This window comes from Furipterus horrens, unplaced genomic scaffold, assembly GCF_987537825.1.
Source record: "Furipterus horrens unplaced genomic scaffold, mFurHor1.1.pri manual_scaffold_8, whole genome shotgun sequence".
Lineage (NCBI taxonomy): Eukaryota > Metazoa > Chordata > Mammalia > Chiroptera > Furipteridae > Furipterus > Furipterus horrens.
Genome location: NW_028327178.1, coordinates 57,600,885 through 57,626,402, shown reverse-complemented (window position 1 = coordinate 57,626,402; position 25,518 = coordinate 57,600,885). Strand labels below are relative to the sequence as shown.

Sequence of the window (25,518 nt, the reverse complement as noted above, 5' to 3'; positions counted from 1 at the left end):
CCCTTTTCCAGGATCTCAAATCACAATCCTTATCATTATAGCTAAAGTCAAACCTGGGCAGGAGGCTGATCGGGGAAATATGTGCTTGCTAAGGACCACCTCTGTAGGCAGTTTGGGGTGCCCTGCCAACCCTTGGGACCACAGGTGGTCAACATCAGCACTTTGTGTTTATATCACAATTCTCATGGTCCCCTAAATACCTCAAAGAAAGTGAACAGGTAGGGGTGTTCATGGAGGAGGGAGGAACCTCCCTCATATCCCCACTGCCTGGAAATCTGGAAATCCAGAAATCAGCCAGGCTCTAGTATGACATACCACAGGTGAAATCCCCTATGAAAATCAAGCCCCTTAAGCAAACTGTCAATTTCAAAGCACCAAACCATGACAAATGATTCTCAAAGATTAGCCTGCAATAAGCTAATGGCTCGGATTGCTTGGCATGCTGTCTCAGGCAGGAGAGAACAATTTTTTTTACCCTCCCAAAAATCCCTCCTGTGTTTTAAGTTGTTTCTGTGAAAAAAAGCCTGTCCTGGTCAACAAATGAACTGCCTCCTTATGCCCCAAAGTAAACAAGTTACCAAATGAATTTTTAAGAATTGTTATAGGGGACTTCTGGCCAAGATGGAGGCATAGACAGAAAAGCTGTGTCTCCCTCCACAACTAAGAAGGAATACAACTACCTCAAAACTAGAAACAACCAGAAGTTCCAGAAAACCAAAGTCCATGGAAGTCCAGCAAACAAAGATATAAATAAGAAATACCCATCCAAACAGGTAGGAGGGGTGGAGCTGGGGCAGAGAGGGTGTGGTGTGGTGGCAGCAGCGGCAGCGGCAGCAGCAGTGGCAGGCCGGCAGAAAACGTAGTCATGTGTTTTAAAGTTAGGCGGGGCACCTGGGGAGCATTCCCAGCTCCTTACCGGACCTAGCAGCTCACCGTCCCATCACCGGGGAAAATCAAGCCTCATTGCTTCTGACTGTGCAAACCAGTGGGGGTTCGGGCGGAGGCAGGAACTACCAGTCTCTTAGCAGAGTCCACTTGTTTAAAGGGTCCCCATGGTCCTAGAACATCCATAGACCCACCCAATCTGGGAATGACAGCCAGGGCAGCAACTAGAGGGGTGCCGGTCCAGTGTGGAAGTGGGAGAGGTGTCTGGAAAAGGGGTGAATGCTGGGCAGGCGGCATTATTCCCTCTTGAACCCCTCCCCCACATACAGCACCACAACGTGGTGAAACAGATCGCCCTGTACTGATTAATCCCTGAGACTCTGCCCCTTACAACATAACAGGAGCGACAGCTCTACCTGGGACGCAAAGGCAAACAAACACAGGAGCCTGTCAGAATGAGGAGACAGAGAAGTATGGCCCAAAAGGGGGAACAGATCAAAGTTTCAGTCGGAGAACTAAGCGACGAGGAGATAGCCAACATAACAAATGAGGAGACAGACAACCTAAGAGACGCAGAATTGGAAACACTGGTGATTAAGATGGTCACAGGCTTGACAAATATGCTTGAGTATGGCAAACGCATAAGAGAAAAAGTGAAGGCTATGCTAAGTGAAACAAAGGAAAATCCACACAAAACCAATGGTGAAGGGAAGGAAACCGGGGTTCAAATCAATGATTTGGAAAATAAGGAAGAAAAAAACAGTCAACCAGTGCAGAATGAGGAAGCAAGAATTGAAAAAGATGAGGAAAACTTCCCAAATTTTGTGAAGGAGATGGACATACAGGTCTGGGAATCACAGAATGTCCCGGGCGAGCTGGACCCAGAGGGGACCACACCAGAACACATCATGATTGAGATGCCAAAGGTGAAAGATAAAGAGAGAGTCCTGGGGGGAGCAAGAGAGAGGCAGAGAGTTGCCTATAGGGGGGTGCCGATAGGACTATCAGCTGATTTCTCAGAGGACACTTTGCAGGCAGGAAGGGCCTGGCAAGCAGTATTCAATGTGATGAAAAGCAACCTGCAACCAGGACTACTCTATCCAGCAAGGCTATCATTTGGAATGGAAGGGCAGATGAAGTGCTTTCCAGACAAAGTAAAGTCATTATTATATAAAATGTCAAAGGGACTTACTTAAGAAAAAGAAGATCAAAACTATGAACACTAAAATGACAACAAACTCACAACTATCAACAACTGAATGTAAAAATAAAACCAAACTCCAACTAAGCAAACCAGAATAGGAACAGAATCATATGTATGGGGATCATCTGGAGGGTTATCAGCTGGGAAGGGGGAGGGGGAGAAATGGAGATATGGTGCAGGGATTAAGAAGCATAATTGATTGGTACAAAACAGACAGGGGGGAGTTGAGAATAATATAGGAAAGGGTGAAGCCAAAGAACTTATATGCATGACCCATGGACATGAACTAAGGGGTTTGGGATTGCTGGAGGGAAGGGGAGTACTGGGAAGAGGGGCGCAGAGGGGAAAAAAATTGGAACTACTATAACAACATAATCAATAAAATATACTTTAGAAAAAAGGAGAATTGTTATAGGTTTTTTAAAAAGGAAAGATGACATGTCTTTGAATCTCATTCATGTCAAAGGCTTATTCTTAGAAAAGTAGAGTAGCCACGCTGCACTTTGATCTCTCCAATTCCCATGAGAAAATCAATAATGCAACTATAATACATGTGTATAGCAAGACTTCATGTTATTATTACTTATATCCAATGCAACTTTACTAAAGTGAGAAAGGTGTACTGGGTCTCAGCACCGCCCTATGGTGAAATGAGTTTTTTCTAAAATTGAACTATAACAAGCCAGCCACATTCAACAAAAAGATCTCTGTGACTGCCACTTGCTGAAAGGTTGGGGGTGTGATGCTCACTGCGGCATGCAGGAGAGTATGTCCGTAGGGTGGCTGGCTATTGGGGAAAATGAGCACTGAGAACTGTGGGCTCCTCTATCCCCAATGGGGCCTTTAGAACCTGGTGCCCCAAAAGGCAGTCTAGCCCTAGCCTTACCTTCCTCTCAATGCGTTCCAGTTGTTCCTTATAGAAGGTGTTGTGGCATCTCAGCTCTGCCTCTTGGTTGTCCAGCTCCCTGGGCTAGTTGGAAGAGAACAAAGCTCATTTTAAACAGAAGCAGCTGGGCTGGGGCTGTAAGGTGAAACTCATAATGATTTCTGTTCACAGTGACATGAGAACAGCAATAACAAATTGAAACCTGTGCTATGTTAGATCACTTACCTATCTTGTGTTTAATTTTCACCACAAAACTTAAAGGTTAGTCACTGCTAGAACCATTTTGCAGATGACAAGCACTATCACTTACTGAATGCTTACCAGTGTACATGTGCCAAGTACTGGTCTAAGTATTGTTCACAGATTCTTTTATTTGATCCTAACAATTTCTCTAAAAGGTAGGTAGGATTATTATGATCCCCTATTATAGATGAAGAAACAGAGGGGCCAAGTTACCCCATAGTTCATAGCTATGAGGGAGCAGCTGGGTTTGAACCTCAGCAGATGCAGGGCCTGGCCATGGAGTCCTTACACCAGGCACCATACCATGCCATTGATTCACTGTCTAAATTCTAAGAGGTAGGAGTACCAAAATGCCCTTCTTCTGGTCAGGCAAACTCCCTGCCTTAGGGGTCAGGGATCTGAAAGGTGAGCAGTATCATAATTCCAGAATCTTAAGAGCTGCTTCCTCACCCACCTGATGGGGAAAAAAGCAGAACTGTTGGTGCAGATAGCTGAGGACCTTCCCTCATGGTCACAGTTAGGCTGAGTGGCTTAGTTAACCAGGACAAGCAATGTAGAACCAGCAGACCTGGGGCTGAACCCACCCCACCCTTAACTAACTGGGTGACCTGAAACAATTTCCTAACTCTGCCAAGGTCCTGCTCAGTCAGGTATAATATATAAACCTTGAAAAGGACCCCAAAGCACTCTGTAGAGGTAAAGGAAACCCCACAGAAAGGGGCATGGTCACTGCAAGCCACCACAATGGGGTACCAACATCATGGCAAAGCAGAGTTTGAGAACTCCAGAACACAGGGTTGGTGCTTGTAGGAGGAATAATGCCATCTGTTTGATATCTGCCCTCTGCTAAGGGTTAAGTGTGCTCAGACACCATTCTAGACTGTGTCACTTAATTCTCATGGTCCCAAGAGCACAACGCTAGTCGTCAACTGAGGTGGACCATGAACCTAAGTCAGTGTGACTCTGAGTTCTGGGCTTGTTCCTTCAAACTACACTACGGTATGAGTACATGGGTTTGAACTGTTAAAAAATACTGGGTAGGAAAGAGCTGATATTTGTGAAAGCTCATTTCCTTGGTATTGTTACTGTCTTTGGCATGAAACCTTTCTGAAGCCCCAGTGGGGGTAGGGGTAGAGGCAAGGGTTGGTCATGAGCTTACCACACGACAGCACCTGAGGAAAGGGTTGGGTTTAGAGGACCACACTGTTCCTAGGAAAACTCTAGGCCAGCAGGGCTTGGTGATAGGCTGACCACCTGAGAGTTGAGTTCTAATGCTAGCTAGACCACAGAGTGGCCGATAAGCTTGAGCAAGCTGCTAGCCTTTCCTGTGTATTTTCTCTTTACCTGTAGAATAGAGAAAAGAGTAGCAGCTTGGCTGCCAAGGCAGCTGTAGAATATTTATAACTGCCAAGAAGGCTTCTGGAATGCCTGGAATGCTAACACTTCAAAAAAGCTAAATACAAACAGTGAGACTGAATGCTGGGGATTTCTTCCAGTATTTATCAAAGCATGGTGCTAAGCATGTCCCAGGAATGTGAGCATGGCTAATCTGTGCTGGACCCTTAGCAGGCAGCACTGAATGGTTAAGTACCCATGGTGCAATCAGAGAAGTTGGTCTGATACAATAAAGCAGCCAGCACAGAAATATCTCCCAGGGCTCTGGACCTGCCATTTTCTGGTCAACAGACCCAGCCAAGCAGGAAGATGATGTCTGGAGGCAAAACTGTTCTGAGGCTTTTCCACGGCCATTCACTAGAAGTCAGTGGGGCAGCAAACGAGGGCTCTTCCACATTTCCACCCACCATCTCCCTGACACACTGGGATGCCTCATACCAACAGAGGTTCCAGGAATGCTGAACCCATGGTTCCTGGGCCTGTGCCAGCAAGAATGCCAATGTCAGGGATGGAAAGCAGAGCTAAGGCTCCAGGCAAAGCTCCCCAACCACTGCAGCTTCCTCAGACCAGAGAGACTGTTTACACAGGAGAAGGTATATTGAGGAGATAGGAGGCCTTCTGTAGTCACATCTTTGTCACACAACTAAAGTGTTATCAAGTAAGTAAGTGATGAACAGTGTCGAAAGGTACAAGTCTGTCTTGCCCACTGAAACAGAAAGTGTGACTCTGCCTGACTCCATGATACCCCCAAAGCCTTGGCATCCATCACAGTGGTATAGCCAGGTGACTAGCTCACAGCCTTCACTTCATCCACTACTCAGCACTACCTACCTGCTCTGTTCGTCTCTGAGATTTATCATGAAATCCAATGACTGACACTGGATAGGAGGTTAGAGAAAAAGGGTTATACAAAATGAATGAGATTCAAACACTTGGATGTCAGTGCCTGGCCCAGAGTAGGCACTCAATGATTCAATTTTGATTAATGGAGGCAGTCATCAGACAACACTAGTCACGCTACAAGCTGTTGCAATCCAATATCTACTTTCCAGGACTCATGATAGGCCATGCAGCAGGCATCTCGCAGCATGACCATGAAATTAGGGAGGCATAGGCAGGTTTTAGTGACTGATTCGGTAATCATTAGAACATTATTGAGTGTCCCTCAGATGAAAGACACTATCGTAAAGGGGCTGGAGCTTAGATCCCAGTGGCAGAGACAAATGTGTAAGCAAATAAATCAGATAATTTCAGAGAGGGATATGTACTGGGAGGACCACAGACAGAGTAAGTGGGGGTAGTGGTTTGCTATTTTCTCTAAGGAGATTTCCAAAACAGTCTTCTGGAGAAAAAGTACTGAATAAAATATGTTGTCTCCAAACCAAAGGAAAAATATCACCATTATGAAGATCTACTCAGCAGATTACAGTCTTTGAATGGGGAACTGAAAGGAATCTTTAGTGACTTAGTCAAGGGTTTCCCCCAGTTAAGAGAGCACAACAGGTTCATAATCTGATGTGTCTACTCTGCTCCAAGTACATAGTAGGACAGGTAAAAAATAAAAGCACAAAACCAAAGAGACATGGCCAAGCTCAAAAACAAAAATAAAATGCCCAACAAAACAGAAATGCAAAGCAGTAGATGAGGCTGCAGAAATAGCCAGAACAAACTCCACTCCACAGAGGTGAGGACATGAAGCCAGGTTTGCTACACAAAGCTTCAATCTCCCCCAGAATAAGAAGCTGGTGTAAAAAATTCCTCAAGACCCCCATGTAGGATGTGGTTTTCAGCTTGCTTGAACCTAAGTTCAGCCTACAGTCCAAGGCTATAGCACTAACAAATGAACCATGTACCTGTGGGTCAGGTGCCAGAGCCCCAGCACCGCCAGGACCACAGTAGAGACAGGCCTCTGAGGGCCACACTCACACCTGGTCCTGCACTTGGGTGCAGATGTAGGAAATCACCAAAATGCTACACAGGAAGAAAAGAAAATGACAGAGAAAACAGAGCAAAGCAAAGCAAAACAAGGCTTCCTACTCAAAACAAATCTGTAAACCAATTGCAATTATGTGTGGAAATGTAATGCTTAGAAAGACTACCAATAAAATCAGCAACTGGAATATGAGTTTGAAACTGGCCAGTAAGCCAGGGCAAGTGGAATAGAAAACTGAGATGAGACAGCTGAACAAAATGACACAGCAATTTATAGGCAAATAAGTCACCTCTCTAGAGACAACATCCAGGCCTCAGTTGTATTTCCACTCCAGGACCAGAGAAGCAGCAAAACCAGGTCGGTGAGCCAGGACTGGCTGCAATGACTAAAAAGACCCCCTGCCCTGGCACTGACCACTCAGTGGAGACCAGGACCCTGAAAGGGCACACCTGGGAAATTCATGAATATTCTGCTGAAACCCTTCTTAAGACCTCCCCACGATTCTCACCTGCAAGAGAGAGAGAAAAGCCTCAAGACAGGTGCAATCCAGCACAGCTGGGGAGCAGCCTTGCACTGTTCCCTTTCTTCTCTTCTTTCCTCGCTTCTTTCCCCACAGGCGTGCATCTCCTGAACTGTAAGGGACCCTGAGACTAGCAATAAGGGAAGAAATAGGCAGTGGCAGTTCATCCCAAGCTAACTCCCTGAACCTGTCCCCAAGAGCCCCTTTCTATGACTTCCCACTGAACTAAGGCAACCCAGCCTAGGCTCTCCTGTTGCTTTTTTAATGCTAAGCCCTTTCTGATTTTACTATCCCCAGCTTAAATAATCACCTAGACTCATGTTGTGAACTCTTTCCTACATGAGGAACCCATACACTACAGCTGGCCCCTCTCAGGGCCAGGTTCTCTGTCCAGTAACAAGTTCACTCGAGATTAAATTTAGCTTATGGGACACTATAAACAGGATTAAAAAAAAACTTTTTATTATGCAACAATTTAAATACAAGACAGAATAATGTAATAAAACTCCAAAGAGCCATCATTAATCTTCAAAAATTAGAAAATAATATAAATGAAATCTTGTTTCACCTATACTCTCCACAACCCCTCAAACCCTCAGATTTCTTATAGGAGATCATTTCATCTGTACATACTCGAATATATTTGTCTAAAAGGTAAGATCTTTTACTTTTCTAAACAGAATCATAGTACCATTGCACATCAAAAATAAATTAATGTTGGTAGAAGAGGGTATGGGGGGGGGTAAATGGTGATGGAAGGAGACTTGACTTGGGATGGTGAACACACAATACAATATACAGATGATGTGTTATTGAATTGTATACCTAAAACCTACATAATTAATAAACCAATGCCATCCCAATAAATTCAATAAAAAGATTAAAAAATTCATGTTAATTTAAGATCATAAAATATTCAGCCAGTGTTCAAATTTCCAATTGGTAAAATGTCTTAAATGTGTACTTAAGGTATTCAAAAGATATATGGAAGGAATAACTCTTGACTTAAAAAGAAGAAATTATGAACACAGAACAGGAAAACCTCAAAACAGGTAAATGTTATAAATTTATATTTCTTCAAAATGAAAAACAGGACAAACCCGAAGTTGTGGGCTGTAAGGAAGAAATTAGCAAACTGAAATATAGTATAGAGATTTCAGCCAGAATGTTGCAATGGAAGGCAAAAATAACAAGTATGAAAAAAGAGTCTGTCAGTCTTGACTCTATTTCAGAAGAATAGTATGGCAGGGAAGGCAGGGGAAGAGGATGGTGGAGAAGGAAGAGAAGAGAGAGAGAGAGAGGAGAGGAAGGAGAAAGAGGCCAGATGATAGAGCACAAGGCAAGTTAAAAAAAGAGGAAGTTGGGGAGGGTGAGGGTGAAGATGAGGTGGGGGAAGGGAGTAAGAGGTGGACATAAAAAGAAAGATAGGGAGATTAGTGGAAAATGAAGGGAGAAGGAGGAGGAAAAGAGGATGTAAACAGAAAATACCAATTAAAATTACAGTAATAAGTAAATCAGTTACCACAATAAATATGATAGCCAGCTTCTAAAATGGACCGCAGTCCTCATGCCCTTGTGTGATGCCCTCCCCCTGAGTATGGGCTGTTGCCATGTGACTAACTTCTGATGTGTAGAATATGGCAAGTGTGATAAGATATCACTCTCTGGTAGCCAAAGACAGTGATTTTTGTCTTGCTCACATTCTCTCCCTCACTTGCTCAAATGATGGAGACGCCTGCAAGGTAAGGAACTGAGCCAGTGAGAAACAAAATCCTGCCAAAATCCTGCCACATGAAGGAAGGTGAAGCAGTGCCTTCCCAAGCTGCATCCTCAGATGGGACCATGAGTGCAGCCTGTAGGAGACATTGAGGCAGATGGACCAGCCAAGTCAGGCCCACATTGAGGACCCATATAAACTGGGAGATAATAAATGTTGACTATTTTAAATCACCAAATTTTGTAATTTGGTATTTAGCAACAGGTAAGGTAAGTAATACAAAATGCGAGTCAATTAATTTTGCCCTTAAAATTATCACCTTGGATGAAAGAAATAAAAAGAAAATCGAACTATATTGCACTTACAAGAGACCCATACTAATAGCCTGACAAAAGAAAACTCTTCATAGACATAAATATAAATTGCAGTCCTTACTATTTTATTTACACGTAAGACTGAGCATCCAAACAAAAAGGTTTTAAAACACGCACATAGAAAACAAAATAGTAATGTTCTACCCTAAAGAAAAAAATACACAACAGAACCAGACTTAGCAGGGGCCCAGACATTATAATCAACACAGAGGGACTTAAAATAACTGTGATTAATATGTTAAAGAATCTAGGAAAAAAGAGGAGATACCACATGTGAAGAGATGGAGGATTTCCACAGGGATATGGATACTATCTGACCTCCATTGTTTATTAAGATGAGAAATCAGCTGTTAATCTTATTGAAGGTTCCTTTTATGTGATGAATTGAGTTTCTCTTGCTACTTTCAAAATCCCCTCTTTGACTTTAGACTTTGACAGTTTCTGATACATCTAGGTGTCAATCTCTTTCAGATCTCCCTGTGCACAGCCCTATACATACATGTGGACTTCTAGATTCCCAGAAATATGTCAGAGCTTTTCCAAGCTCCCTATGGGCATCTAATTCCCTAGTTTTTCTTTTTAAGCTTTTGAGTTACCCTATTGTTTGCCTACACTGTGATCCACCTCCTCAGGCAGCTGTGATGTTCAACAATCGCCTCTGATAATTTTGACAAATGCCCTCTGGGAAAAGGCAGTTCCCACTGGGCAATGTCTAAGTAACATCAAATAAAGATGGCCTTGCAAGTGGGGTGTCAGCAGATAGGAAAAACCACTGACAATTATCTAGGAAGAGGGTTTTTGAGTGACTCCAGTCCTCTTCTACCCTTTCCAGTGAGTTGCCAGGCTGCCGGGCTTTTTTGTTTTGTTTTGTTTTTTATGTTTTTTACCATGATTGGAGCTATTTGTTTTCCAGGTTACTTTTAGTTGGGAAGAAGAGGGTGGGAATAAGACAGTTTAAAATGCCACAAAACTCACTGTCCTTACTGAGATTTTCACCAATTTTTTTGAACAAATATTCCTGGATTGCTGCAAGCTTTTAGTTAATTTTCAGAGTTCTGAAAAAAAGATTCTGACCATTTTCATTGGTTTTATGGAAGAGAGACTTTTCAGAAATCCTCATTTCACCATTTTCATTGATATGACCCAAAACTATAAAACCAAACCAAACAGAAATCATGGGTTTAACAGACTGGATAGAGCAAAGAATCCATGAACATGAAAACAAATCATTAGTAATTACTCAAAATGAAACACAAAGATCACAAAAAATAAAATGGAACAGGGCACCCAAGATAATATAACAATATCAAATGAAATAGCATATATTTAATTGGTGTCCTAGTGGGAGAAGAGAAAAAGGAGGCAGAAGGGTGAAGAGACAAAGGACAAGAATTTCCCAAAATAAATACAACACATAACATATTTAAGAAGCTCAGAAGAATCCCAAGAAAGGTGCTTTTATAAAGTTCTTAAATACTTCCTGAAGTAATAGAATATTTTTGAACATAGACTATCATAAGTTCTTTTTAAAAGTAATTTCTGAAGCAACCACTAAAAAAATAACAGAAAGGGCAAAAATAAAAAGTAAATAAAGGAGGTAAAATTGAATTCTAAAATATATTGATTCATGTCCACTCCCTGCCCTGCCCCCAAAAAACCTTCAAGAAACTAGCAATAGAAAAACAAAGAACAAATGTAACAGAAATTAAAAGTGAAGATGGTAAATTTAAATCCAGTCATATCAATAATGGCATTAAACATAAACAGACTTAACTACCATATTAGTTTCTTATTTTGTAAGAAATCACCAAAAAATTTAGTAACTTAAAACAAAACAAATTTATTCTCTTATAGTTGTCAGGAGTCTCAAATAGATCTTATTTGGCTAAATTCATGGTGTTTGCAGGGTTGTATCCTTCTGAATGCCCTAGAGAAGAACTGATAATACTTAACTTGCCTACTCCAGCTTCAAGAGGCTGCCTGCATTCCTTGGCTCATGGCCCAACATCATCTGGATCTCTTTCTTTCTGACATTCCTGTCTCCCTCTTTCCCTGATGAGGATCCTTAAAGTTACATTGTACCCACCTGGATAATACATGATAAAATCTCCATCACATAGCCTCAACTTAGTTACAGCTGCAAAGTCCCTCTTACCATATAAAAGAACATATTCATAGGTTCTGGGGATTAGGAGGTGGATATTTGGGGGGTGGGGGATTATTTTGCTTATCAGATCCCCCAATGAGAAAGCAAAACCCCAACTCTATGTTATTGATAAGAAATACATTTTAAATATAAAGACAAAAACAGATTTTAAAAAGAGAGGAAAAGATATATTTAGAAAGATACGTGACACAGCTATTGAGGTATCTGAGTGCTAAATTAATGGTTTCAAATGCTTTATTTTCAAGAACTGAGACAAAGATTCCTCATTTCATGTATGAACAAAATAAAATTCAGATTTAGTGACTTGCTCCAGGTAACACAGATGTAGGCCTATGAATATAGTTTTCCTGACTCCCAGTTTACCAACCTCACAATATTTGGGGACCACAGCATCTCATCCTGAATTTTTCAGATAATGTAAATTCACTGGTTGATCATCAAACTGGATGCCTCTAAAGCTATGTATTATAATAGTGCTTCTCAAATGTTTAAAGCACATTTGAATCACTTGCGATTTTGATAAAATATATATTCTAAATTAGAGGTCTGGGAAGAGCCCAAGAGTACACATTTCTAACAAGCTTCCAGGTACTGTTACTTTGAGTAACAAGACACTATATAAAAAGAATATATATAAAATGACATCTCAAAGACCCTGTAAGATCCATGATTGGTCTAAATTATGTTCCACACAACATTTTCTTTAATAATAACGTATTCTAATTTTAAAAAATGATAGAGTAGTGGGTTAAGAGAGCAAGCTGTAGGTTTGAAAAAACTAGATTTAAATACTAGATCTGCACTTCCCTAGTGACCTTGTTCCAGTCAGAACTTCTCTAAATCTCAGTCTCCTAATCTATACAATGGGAAGATTATCACCACTTACATTTCATAAGGTTGTAGTGAAGTTAAATGAGATTATGTATACGAGAAGTATAAAACATTAAATGCAGTATCTAGTCACTGTAGTTAAAAAAAAAAAAAAAAAAGTGGAGCCAAGAATGATTATCATAATAATAAAAGTGTTCTTAGACACTCAACCAGAAAAGAGAATATACCTATTCACAACCATAATGGATAGCAGATTTTTAATGTAAAAAGGCAAATCTCAAAGAAAAATATAACTCTGATATGATCTGAGAAAATCTCTGCCCTTGAACTGATACTAAGATGCTCTGCTATATGTCAACAACCCTCTCACACAGGCACATAGCAGTGTTTACTTTCCCTCATTATATCTATGTGTACCCTTCCTTAATATGCCTATCTATATCTATTGACATATAATTCACATATCATAAAACATAAATTTTTAAAATGTATAATTCAGTGATTTTTAGTATATTCACTAAGTTGTGCAACCATCACCATCATCTAATTCCAGAACATTTTCATCACTCCGAAAAGAAACTGTGTCCATCACCAGTCAGCCATTCCTCTTTTCCCTATACCCAGTTGCTAAATATCCACCTGAATTTTTAAAAAGTGATAGATATCCACACAATGGAATATATTCAGGAATAAAAATGGCTGAAGTATTGATATATGCTTGAAAACATTACACTAAATGAAAGAAGACAGAAACAAAAGGCTACCTATTATGATTCCACTTAAATAAAATATCCAGAATAGGCACATGTATAGAGTTTAAAAAGTGGGTTAGTGGTTTCTAATGGCGAGAGACAGTGGAGAATGTGGACTGACTACTAAGGGGTATTAGGTTTCTCTTTGGGGTGATGACAATGTCCTAAGCTTAGACTGTGGTGATAGTTGCACAATACAGTGGCTATACTAAAAAGCACCATATACTTTAAATAGGTGATTTTATGAATAAAGATGTTAAAAATATATAGGATTATAAAGGAAACAAATTATTCTTAAATAAAGTGAACAAGATATTAAGGGGGAAAAAAAGGACTTGTGATTGGAAGACCAGTTAGAAGGCCTAGGCAATAAACCAGGTTAGAGAAGACAGCGAGGACTTGAACAGAGGCTGGCTAGCGTGGAAAAGAGGGTCCCACAGGAGAAGACTGCCTGATTAAATGTAAGGAGGCAGGCAGGGAAACACAGGTTGCTGGCCTAAAAATGGGAAACTATATCCACCGAGATGGTGAAGATGAATGAAATAGTGTACCTTGCACTTACATGTGTCATCTATACATAGCTACACATATTCACACAGCTAATATGGCATTTAGCACATGGATATGCTTACACATAAACTGCTGAATATTGCCAGATGCCAACTTGCACTGTGAACAAATTTATATGAATACAGAGATGCATTCCAGGATGACAAATTGTGCATTTGCTGGTTTGTTTACCTGCCTATACCCTTTCTAGCCTGTAAATTCTTGGAGGTCAGGAGCATTGTTGTGTTTGCTGCTTTATGCCCAGGGCCACGTGGGAAATATTTGCTCAAAGAATAAAATAAATGATATTATTGGGAAGTTGATTTGGGGGGGAAAGAGATGCTAATCTTTAAGAAGACTGTACACTGTGATGCCTAAAAGCTTGGTCAAGATTCTGGCTCTAACAATTATTTACCACAAGACACTGGGTACTTGGTTTCTCTAAACCCAGGTTTCCTCATAGGGTTGCCACAGGAGTTCGCTCTTCTTAATTGTCTATCAAATGGGTCCTGTCCAGGATAGAGCCCAAAAGAAAAGTGGGGAGGATCAGAGCTATGTGGGCATTGACCCAGGACCAACTCGCAGATCCTTAGAGTCCATGGAGAAACCAGGAGAGCCTACTTCTCTAGGATTATCTTCCTAACTTTCAAAACCAGCTATTGTGCTAAGAAAAAGAGGACAGCTCAGCAATGTGCCATGGAGAGGGAGTGCTCAAAGCCACATTTTCGTTCCTCATTACTTGATGCACATTTTCTAAGAGTCCCTGATATCTTGCAGAAAACTTTGAGAAAACATTCTACTACAAGACTATCTGCTGAAATATTACAAGCTCTCTCTGCAGCCCCCATTTCCTTTTATTACCAGGGAAAGCTGCATGAAAATAGTTTCATTCTAAAGACTTGAGTCTGCTCATGCTGCTTCCTTCCCAGTTCCCACCCACTGGCTGCAGCGCTGAAACCCCCATCCATAGGGTGGACCAGAGTACTGAGACTTTGAGTTCAAGAGATCGCAGGACAGATGGCCTCTGAGGTAACTGAAGCCTGCTGTCCCCATGCAGCCAAAGTAAGAAAAGAATAAGACCACAAGGAAAGAAACAATGGGAAATGCTCGATGCTGGTTAATTCACACATTTGATCCCATAAGTACCACACTCTCTGCAGCCTTCCTTCCCCTTAGCAACACCTAGGTACTGGGTGAAAAGTTAATCTTGGCTATAACAAAAACAAGGATCAGCAGTCTCTTAAAACAATTGGGAGCAAGCAAATAAAAGCAGCAGTGACCATTTTATCATATTAACAGTTAAATAGATACCTAAATGCTCCTTTAATTTACACAACCATGTGGTGGGGTAGAGAACTATTATTAAACCCACTTAAAAGGCAAGAAAATGAGGCACAGAGTAATTAAGTCACCCAGAGCCACACAATCAGTGCATGGTAGAGCTAAAATTTACAAGTAATGTACCTCATCTCCCAGAGTAATCAAGTCCTACCTGGTATAATTTTCCAAGCAAGACCATCTTAAGAAGCTAGGATAGCACTTCAGCAGTTTGTAATTGAGTTAGTTCTAGGGCACAGGACTGATGAGGATTGGAAATTAAACACACCACTTGGGTGGCATAGAGGGGGTGGGCAGGAGGAACCTCAGATTAGCACAAAGTAATGGTGAATCACATGGGACCTCATGCATGTGTGTGAAAGCCCCAAGTGACAGCCCAGTCTCCTTTGGAAAAGGAGGCTGCCAGGTACCCTCCTCTGTCACAGTCCTATCATTCAGCATTGTACTGGATTGGTTATTTTCCCCTCCTGTGAACCATAAACACCCTGAGGACAGAAAACTTTTTATCTCCATATCTGAAGCTCTGAACTCAGGGAGAGGAGTTACTAAACATTTGGTGAATGGATAAAAGATTTAGGAAAGGAAAGTCAAGTTAGTGGGCCATCCACTACATGATCCCATTGTGTTTGGTCTATAAGGTGGTTTGGGTTTGGTTTGGTTTGAATCAGTCACCAGCATTTACAAAACCATTTAATACAAAAAAAACAGAAACAAACAAACAAACAAAAAACAAAAACAACATTTTGACTTCCATATGAAAAACTAGAAAATGGGGGGCGTTAACCAAGTGTGAATGAAAGCTGCCCCTGGGGAGGGAGAGCTCCCCGAAGCAGAGTGCCTGATGTGGTCTATGTGGATACTCTCTGCAGATGTCCTCTCTTCTCTTGGCATCTTTGCACAATCCCTACTGTGGCTTCCTCTCCCTATACAAATGTCCCTGCTGCTACTATTTCACTCATTTGGTCAGTCAGTCACAGAAATGTCCTAGATGTTCACGTAGCCAGACTATTCTTAGAGCAAGGAGTACTGTGATGAATGAGAGGGTGTTGGACAGTGATGAGAGTGACAGCCTAGAGAGGTAGGGTAGGACTCACTGACCAAACAAGGGCCCTCTGAAAAGGTGACATCTGAGCTGACAGTGAAAGGACAGGAAGGAAGGTCCACAAAGATGCAGAGAAGCTGGTTCCCAGCAGGGAAAACATAAAATTCGAAAGCCCTTACCTGGAAACAAATGTGACACCTTTTAAAGCACAGGAAGAACAGAACAGACAACACAACAAACAGCTGAGCAGAGAGAGAGACAAGAGAAACTGCAAGAAAGCCAGGCTGAGATGGACTGTGTGGAGCCTGGCAGGTGGCACCAAGGAGTGTACACTGTCTTCTAGGAGCAGTGGGAAGCCACTGGAGTTTTAAGCAGGAGAGTGATATGATCTTATTTATTTATTTTTTTAAATCCAGTTCATAAAAGCCGAACTAGAAGGCTGCTGCCCATGAGGATGGCCTGATTATCTATCTTCCTGCGCCATGCACTTGCAAGAGCAGGCACACAAAATATCAACTGCAGTTACAACAATTGTATGCTACACAAACATGGCAAGAAGAAACCTTTACAGAGGAAATAATATGCAATGTTCTAGCTGAACACCTTTTAAAAAGTAATGATGGAGAATACAGTCCCTGCCTGTGAGTGATGCAGGGTCTGTCTTTCAGGGCAGAGTAACAACATGCCACTTGAAATAAGCAGAAGTGGGACAAAGCGAGCTTACTCGTGTATAGAAATCTGCAGGATGAAAAGACATATGGAGAGGGAGGAAGGAACCAGGATTCCACTTAGCTGCCTACTGCTTCTCACTGCAGCTACAAATATTGAGTTCAGAGATGATGCTCAAACATGATGTGTGACTGAACTTGCTTGTAGCAGAGAACAAGGCTCAATCTACAGCTCCACCTCCAGTTCCGAGAGAAAGACACAAACTGAACAGAGCCAGCCATGAATGAGTGTGGGGCTCTGGTAAGCCCAAAGGCTTCCAGAGCAATTCTTTCCTGACCTTATGTGAACCCCGAACCTGAAGGTCAGGTGTGCTAATGGGTTAGAAGGCGTGTTACATAATGTCATGAAGTGAAAGAGTCAAAGAAGCAGCTCCCAACTACCTGGGAGGAGCTGGCTTGGGGCTCAGGTCCCCCCTGGGCCTATAGCTGTGTCAGCAGGCAGGTTGGCCAAGATTCACACCTACCAGAGATGTCATGCGCTCTTTGCAGCACTGCCCTACCTCCACTGTCAACACCTATGACCTGGGCTAAAACAGTGACATCAAGAACATGCAACAGCTGCCCTGGAGCCAGAATGGGACTTAGTGGGCTCCCGGTCAGCTCCCGTGGCACTGCCTAGAGGCTGAGCTACAGAAGATGGCAGCAGTCATCCTGATGGCCTTCGAGGTCCTGGGAGCCACTCAGAAGTCTGCTCCAGCTCTGCGGGTCCATCAATAATCCCTGCCTGTGCTACCTCTGGGGATAAAGAATATGAACAGCTAAAGTCCTAGTCTTAGTCCTAGTCTCACCTACCTAGAAAATACTGCCCATTCCACACTGTAGTTCTCCCTCACACACCAGATTCCATGGTATTGGTTCTTGTCTCCTACTGTTCTTTGTCAAAAAGGCCTCTTGTTCTATACCCTGCCTGACAGCCTGGCAGATTCTTCAAGGGCCCACCTGCATGCTCTGTGGCCCTTTGACTGTTCAGGCCTCAATCAACCCTTCCTTTAGCACCTTCTAAAATCCCACCTTGGAGTCTTAGGGGACAACGGGGGGTGCTGTAGTATATCTTGGTGGGGGCAGATATGTATGTTCACTCTGCCCTGGGCTCATCAGAGGCAGGCACCTGGCTGGGGCTCTGACAGTCACCATCCCATGAATCTAAATACTGAGTAAATGACACAGAATGGGGGAACTGACAGAGAGCACAGTGAGAGCAATAGGAATAGCAGTACAATGAGGACATCACTGGTAGAGCTTCTAGACTGAGGCTTTCTTGCTTCCAGGGAGTTCCCCAAACCTGACCCTCTAGGCTCACATCCACTGACCAGTTCTTAGGATCCCTCTTGTGAATTCCCTCTTTGATATGACAGCCAGAGCTGGTTTCTTTGAGTGCAAAGTTCTGACCAACATATTTTTTCCTTCTCTCTCCATCCATCCAAACAGAACTATTTCTCCCATTGCATTTAAATATATTTTAAAAATTATTCTAATTATTGTTATACTAATTGATCTATATTTACTGTTCCCCTGCAAATATAAGAGCTTCATGAGAGAAGCCCTAGTCACTTTTATTTGTCTAGCATGGTACCTGGTAGGTAAATACTTAACAAATGTATGTTGAAGTGAATTTGTACTTATAACTTAGGCCACCTATAACAATGCTATGATCTTCAAGAATCTTTTGGAGAGCTTATACATTTATTCTCTAATAAATTTTGTGTGGTTATTATTGTCACTATTACAGTGGCATACAGGATATGGGTGCCAGATGAGGAGCATGAACTCAAACTCACATAGCTATTGGATGGCTGAGCTGGGGTTTGAACTCAGGTTTGTATGATCATGAAGGCCACATTCTTTCTACCTCCCCAAATTACTTCTCTATAAGTCTTTATTAAAGAAATACTTCAGGCAAGGGACTACATAAATTATTCTAACAAATCTGTTCAAGATATTGTTTAGAAACAATTTTTAGAATTAACATGTTTATGCATATCTTTTATCATGGCAAATCTTCAATCTTTAAAAGAGGTATCAAGTTTCTGGAAAGAGCTAGAAGGTTTCTGCACCCAGGCCAAGGAAGGAGGCCAAGTGTCCTGCTGGGGGGCAAACCCAACCATAAAATGTGGAGTGTGTGCCCCGATGCCAGGAGGAAACTGACTTGCCTAATGTGGCTCCTGAACCAGCAAATCCTGGAAGTACAGAATTTTTACTATGTTTGGAGCTAGAAAGTATGTGTGTGTGTGCATACATGTATGCATATGCATGCAGATGCGTGCATGCCTGTGTGCACATGTGGAGGGGACTGGTTACTCCCCATTAAACCCCAGGGTATACCCCTATGGGAAGTGTGTCATTGTGTCAATCCCACTAAACTTTTAAGTCACTGGAGAAGATTCTAGCACAGTATGAAGGCTGTATCTATAAACTGCTGGACCCAAAATGACTAGGAAGGCAAAATGCTAATGGAAAAATTACCCGCCACCCTTCCAATATCAGTAGACAGTGCTGGGGGTGAAGGCTCACCTTGCATGGTCCCTCACTCCTCTGTGAGGTATTATGGTGGCAATGACTCATCTGGCTCTGATTAATCCCATCACTGGGTTCTTTCAGGTGACCAGGATGCACTACTTGAGTTCTGTTCCCAGAAGTGCCACAGAGCATAAAGAAAATATAGAGCACACTGAAATATGAGGATGGTAGCAATCCCAAGAGCCAAAAGACTCTTCAGGCATCCTGTGCCCTGGTCTTGGCAAAGGCAAGAAAGAGTACCGTTCCTCCTCTGTCAGGCAAGCACTGAGGACTTCACAACTCTGAGCCCGGCTGTTTCAGCAGGAAACAAGCAGCACATACTCAGGAAGAGACCTGCCAGCTATCCCTGTGGGCTCTACAAATACTCAGAAGTAGCTACTCTATGACTAGTACTAAGCTCATCATGGACATGGTTGAGACGATGCAGAGGGCCTACACACAGGGTTTCTGCCACTGCTGAAACAACACAGTCCCTGGCATTCAAGCCTGGGTTCTTACTGATGACAGACAGGCTAACACAGAACAAGAAAAGGTAGCATGTGTTCGGAGAAAAGAAGAGATAGAAGATATTCGTTCCAATGCCTACAATAAGCCATTAGACTCACTGAATGCGTAATTAGATACTTTGAGCCAGAGACATGTTTTGGAATCCCAATTTTGAACCTTACCATATGCAGGGCTGTGAGAAAGTCAGCTCCCCTCTCAGTGGCTCAATTTCTCTGTGGTGAAGAGTAACAAAATCATATGTGAAAAGCTCCTGGCACATCATAAAAGCTCAATAACGTAAGTCTTTTTTTTCTCTTTAATAACTGTTAGCTGCATATTTTTCACATCGTAAGGACAAGTAAGAGTTTTATCTTTCTCATGGAGATTAAGCATGAGTCTGAAGTCCACCTACTGAACATGAATCAGCTTTTCAGCTCAGTGGACACATAGAACATCTGTTGGGGCAAGAGTTACTGTGCATATTACCAACCTAATGCAGGAAGCCTACAGCCCTGGAGAGTTCTCAGTGATGGAAATGGGTCCTGCTGGGCCCTGTTCTGCATGAGGATTTCGGGGCACTGAGATCAGACAAGGCTGCTGTCCACCACTTAGCACTTAAAGAATTGTCACAGAGGTCTTTGCAGAGGAGAGATCACCTGACTCCACCTTAGAAGGTCAAGAAGTTTCACAGAGAAGGCAACATTCTTCTAACTCAAGACTGAGAGTCCATGTGGCAGAGAATTGGGAGAAGCACACAGCCCACAGCACATGAGCAGGCCCAGGCACATGAAAGAGTTATTCTGTGAACAGCAGTTGTGCTGCTCAGCTGTAGCTCAGAAGGAGTCAGGAGGAGTGCCTGGGAGTGGGGCCAGAAGAGGCAGGCAGGACCACAGCCACAAAGACCTCAAATGCTTTCAAGGAATGGACAGGCGCTGAAGAGTTTTAATGAGACTGTTAATACTCAAAATTGCCTCTTCCTAAGGTCAGTCTCATGACAGTGTTAAAAGTAGATTGCAAAGGGGAGGAACATGAGACAAGAGATGATGAGGCCAGAAACCCAAACAGGGGCATGATGAGGTTTTTTTATTAACAGAGATTGTAATACAAGAATAATGTTTCTCTATCAAAAAAAACTGAGTGGGTCCCCCTCGAGCCCCATAGGATGCTGACTCAACCCTCCAGTGTCTGCATTACAAGCTCTGTCGAGGGAAGACATAGGCTGTGTACTATGTACAAGTGCGGTCCCAGATTCACAGTCGTTCTCTGGCGAATGTACAGTACAAAGGATAAGATGAAACTCATGTGTTCCATTCATAATAAAGGTTTACAAATTAAACAAAAAAAAGTGAGTAGGGACACAGGAAGAGCATTGGGTTGGGGGTGGTGGGGTGGAGGGTAAGATGGCAAGTTCCATTGTAAACGTGTTACCTATACAGTGGTATCCAGTGAGAGGCACCAGAAGACAGGTGGGTTTGTAGGTCAGCTGAGGCCTAAGCCAGAGACAGAGATTTGGAGATCTCCAGCATATAGGAAGCAGCTGGAGCCATGGGATAGAAAGCCTGACTAAAAATACCTGCAACACTTCCCAGGGCTGGACCTTCAGAGGGGACCAGAGGCTGCAAAGAGGTGCAATATCCATAGGCCTCATTCCTGTCCTTGCAATCTATTTGGAAACCAATGACATCTAGTGACACAGGTGGTACAATGCTAGTGCAAACAGGAAGAGATCCACTTCCCATAGGACAGAAGCCATATTAGCTCCTATTAGCTCCTATTAGCCAAAAACAAATGATACATTCTGGACAAAATATAAAAAACAGCTCTCTGAAGTTCCTGGATAATTATTAAACACAGGTAGCAGTTCAAGGAGAGCTAACATACTGAAGGAGGAAACAGTACTGAAAAACTCTGCTGTATTTAATGGGTTTTACCTAAGAATAGGTCACATATGATGTCACACTGAGAGCCTAAAAATCAAATAGTTAGCAGCTACCACAGCATGTGGAGTGTGAGGGGAAATACTCCAGGAAGAAGAGCCCCAAATCCTGCATTTGAACTCTGCCCAAATCTATGACTAGCCCCAAACTGCACCTACATAGGACAAAACTTGTGGTATGCAGTGAAAATGATCATTGTAGGGCACTTGACAGCTTTAAACTCCTATTAGAAAAGAAGGTTTGCCAAATCCATGATTTATAGTTCCATTTAGAAACTGAAAAAATAAACCAAAAACACCCAGCTAATTAAACCAAAAGTAAAAGAAATAATAAAAATAGGAGCAGATATCAATAAAATAGCAAATAATAGAGAAAAATCAACAGTCAAAAGTTATTTTTCTTTTTAAACAATCAGCAAAATTGGTAAATTCCTATTTCAAGTCAAGATGGAAGTGTAGGTAGATACACTTTGCCTCCTGGCACAACTATAAGAAGGACCACAACTAACCTCAAAACAAAAAACACTTCGTACTGCAAGAAAAATTGAACTGCATGGAAGTCCAACAACTAAGGATTTAAAGAAGCCATATTCAACCAGATTGGTAGGAGGAGTGGAGAATGGGAGTGGGGTGGAGAGGATGTGGTGTGGTGGTGGTGAAGTGGCAGTGGCAGCAGCCAGCAGAATGGGCAGTGTGTGGTGGATAGAAATCGGGAGGTATACCTTAGGAGCGAGTGATCCCAGCCCCAGGTCAGACTGCGAAGCCCATGGGTGGGTCCAGCACCAGGAAAACAAAGCCTCATAACTTCTGGCTGTAAAAACTAGTGGGGGTTGGTTGGGGCAGTGGAAGAAATGGCTGATTTCTCAGGATAGTCCATTTAAAGGACCCATAAGGTTCTAGAACATATGAAAACCCACCCAATCCTGGAACCACCACCAGGGCAACAGCTAGAAGGGCACCAGTCACATACAGGAAGGTGGTAAAGTGACTGGAAATGGGGCAAGTACCAAAGAAGCCTCTAGCAGCCATGCAGCAGCATTGTTCCTCCTTCAACCCCCCCCCCCACACACATACATACAGAGCCACAAAGCAGTAAAGTGGGTTGCCCTGGCGAATACCTGAGGCCCCACATCATACAACTTAACAGGTGCACTAAGACAAGGAGTCAAAGCAGGAACAAACACAGGGAGGCTGCTCAATTGAGGAGACAAAGAAATATCATCCAAATCACAGAACAAAACCTCAGAAAAAAAACTAAACAAAATGGTGATAGCCAAGCTATCATATGCAGAGTTCAAAACACTGGTGATAAGGATGGTCAGAGAACTCACTGAGTACAACAAAAGCATAAGGAAAGAAATTAAGGCTACACTAAGTGAACTAAAGAAAAATCCACAGGGAATCAATAGTGAAGGGAAGAAATCCAGGGTTCATATCAATGTTGGAACATAAAGAAGAAATAAAGAGTCGACCAGAACAGAATTAAGAAACAAGAATTCAAAAAAAATGAGGAGAGAATAAGACGACTCTGGGACATCTCCAAAAGTGACAGCATCTGAATCACTGGGATGTCAGAAGGGAAGAGGAAGAGTAAGATATTAAAAACTTATTTGAAAAATAATGAAAGAAAATGTCCCTAAATTGGTGAAGGAAATAGACATACAAGTCCAGGAAGCACAAAGAGCCCCAAACAAGTTGGATCCAAAGAGCAACACACTAAGACACACCATAATTAAAATGACAAAGGTTAAAGATAAAGAGATGTTAAAAGCAGCAAGAGAAAAGCAGAGTTACCGACAAAGGAGTTCCTATAAGACTATCAGTTGACTTCTCAAAAGAAACTTTGCAGGTAAGAAGGGACTGGCAAGAAATATTCAAAGTGATAAAAAGCAAGGACCTACAACCAAGATTACTCTATCCAGCAAAGCTATTATTTAGAATGGAAGGGTTGATAAAGTGCTTCCCAGATAAAGTAAAGCTAAAGGAGTTCATCAACACCAAGCCCTTATTTTGTGAAATGTTAAAGGGACGCAATTAAGAAAAAGAAGATCAAAACTATGAACAATGAAATGGCAGCAAACAATTATCAGCAACTGAATCTATAAAAAAAAGACAAAACTAAGCAAACAACTAGAACAGGAACAGAATCACAGATATGGAGATCATTTGGAAGGGGAAGAACGGGGGAAAATGTACCGGGATTAAGAAGCCTAACTGGTAGGTACAAAATAAACAGAGGGATGTTAAGAATAGTATAGGAAATGGAGAAGCCAAAGAACTTATTTGCATGACCCATGGACAAGAACTAAGGGGGGTATTGCTGAAGGAAGGGGGGTACTGGGCAGAGGGTGGGCAAAGTGGGAAAAATTAGGATAACTGTAATAGCATAATCAATATAATATACTTTTAAAAAACCGATAAATTCCTAGCTAGACTGATCAAGACATAAAGGAGAACACAATCATCAATATCTGGGGTGTAAGAGAGGCTATCAGTGAGTGATACAAAGAGTAGGTCTGTGGGGCGGTCTGAGGAGCCATAAATGGTGGTGGCTGAGGAGGGCTTTGGTAGAAACTCTTTGGACAGGAAGGCAGGGCCTGGACTACTAGAGGAGCTAGAACAGACATTTGCATAATTCTGACTGCTGACATCCATTTCACTCCCAACAGAATTTTCCATCTTCTTGCCAAGATCACGTGTGACTCTGGGGAGAGTAGTCTTGAGCAAACACCAGATGTTAAAATGGCTAGTGTCCTATCCTATTCAATAGGACAGGCCTTCTACACAGGAGTCCCTGCTTCCCAGACTCCAGTGTGACCTCTGACCAGGCCTGATTCTTCAGCTGCTCACCAGTTTCTTTCAACACACCCTTTTAAGTTCTCTGGAGCTGGTGTCTATGGGTTCCAATCAAAGAATCTCAACTGATACCAGGGGATCAGCACCTCATGTTAGGAAAAATGGCAGGTACATGGAGAACAGCACTGCAGTCATGTAAATGAACAAGCAACTTTTATAGGAGGAAAGACACCAGAAACTGGCACCACAGTCAGAAGCTGTGCCAATGTAGTAGGGCCCTCTACCCAACCTCAGACCAGTCTCTGCCTCTCAGCCTCAACAGGAATCCAACAGCTGAGGCCTCTGGATAGGTAAACAAGCCCTAAGCTCTTGGTGTGGCCAAGAAATGACAAGGAGAAAGACAACAGCAATAAGAAATCTCTTGGGGCAAAGGGCTACCAGGAGGTTCTGGGATGGAGAACCAGCAATCCCTCCTGGAGATGCAAGTGTTCTTCACTGAAGGAGAGCTGAAGCCACAAGAGGAGTGGTAGAGAAAGCAGTCCTACCTCTGGGCCTGTATCTTGAGCTGGGCCCTGCCCTGGCGAATACCTAAGGCCCCACCTCATACAACTTAACAGGTATGCTAAGACAGGAAGTCAAAGTAGCTCTCTCCTGTCCTGGCTTCCCAGTCCGCCTTGGGAACTGATATGGCTTCATGCCAGCCAGCAGACATGTATCGTTAACACAGCTCTTGTCCATCCTGGTTGCTCAGTAGCTACTGTTGCTACCCATAGGGAGCAGGACTCCGCCCTTAGCCCGGCACACTACACAGGAGGCCCTGAGTTCACACAATACTGCGCTGGGTATTCAGAAAATTTTGCCAAATTATCTAATTACTCATCTCCTATCTACACTGCTAAATGTAAGAGGTGTTCTCACTATTTAAAAGACTTGAAAAAGAAAGAAAGGAGGCAACAGATTTAATGGATGACTAATAAAGCAACAGGAAGGGTGAAGGCAGACCAATTCCTAGTTTAGCATTCTACTGACATTTTCTTGCAGTTCATTCATTACATCACAATTTCTTAAGCACATACTCTATGCAAGACTCTGAAGTATAAAACACACTCCCGGCTCACAGTTTAGCTAAGGAAAACGACAGATGAATAGCTAACTGCTCATTCATTTATTTTTTAAAATTATATTTTATTGATGATGCCATTACAATTGCCCTGATTTT

General features: G+C 42.4%; 1 protein-coding gene across 5 annotated transcripts in view; it reads right to left on the bottom strand.

Moving 5' to 3' along the window:
* Positions 1-25,518, bottom strand: part of CHCHD6 (coiled-coil-helix-coiled-coil-helix domain containing 6) — a 383,759-nt gene that overhangs the window by 173,191 nt on the left and 185,050 nt on the right. For 4 of the 5 annotated variants that reach the window (XM_090285895.1, XM_090285896.1, XM_090285892.1 and 1 more), the window contains one exon: positions 2,976-3,059. The exons of the other annotated variant lie outside the window; for it this stretch is intronic. In XM_090285895.1, the coding sequence (XP_090142021.1) occupies positions 2,976-3,059 (84 nt within the window). The remainder of the gene's footprint in view (positions 1-2,975; positions 3,060-25,518) is intronic. 5 annotated transcript variants of the gene reach the window in all.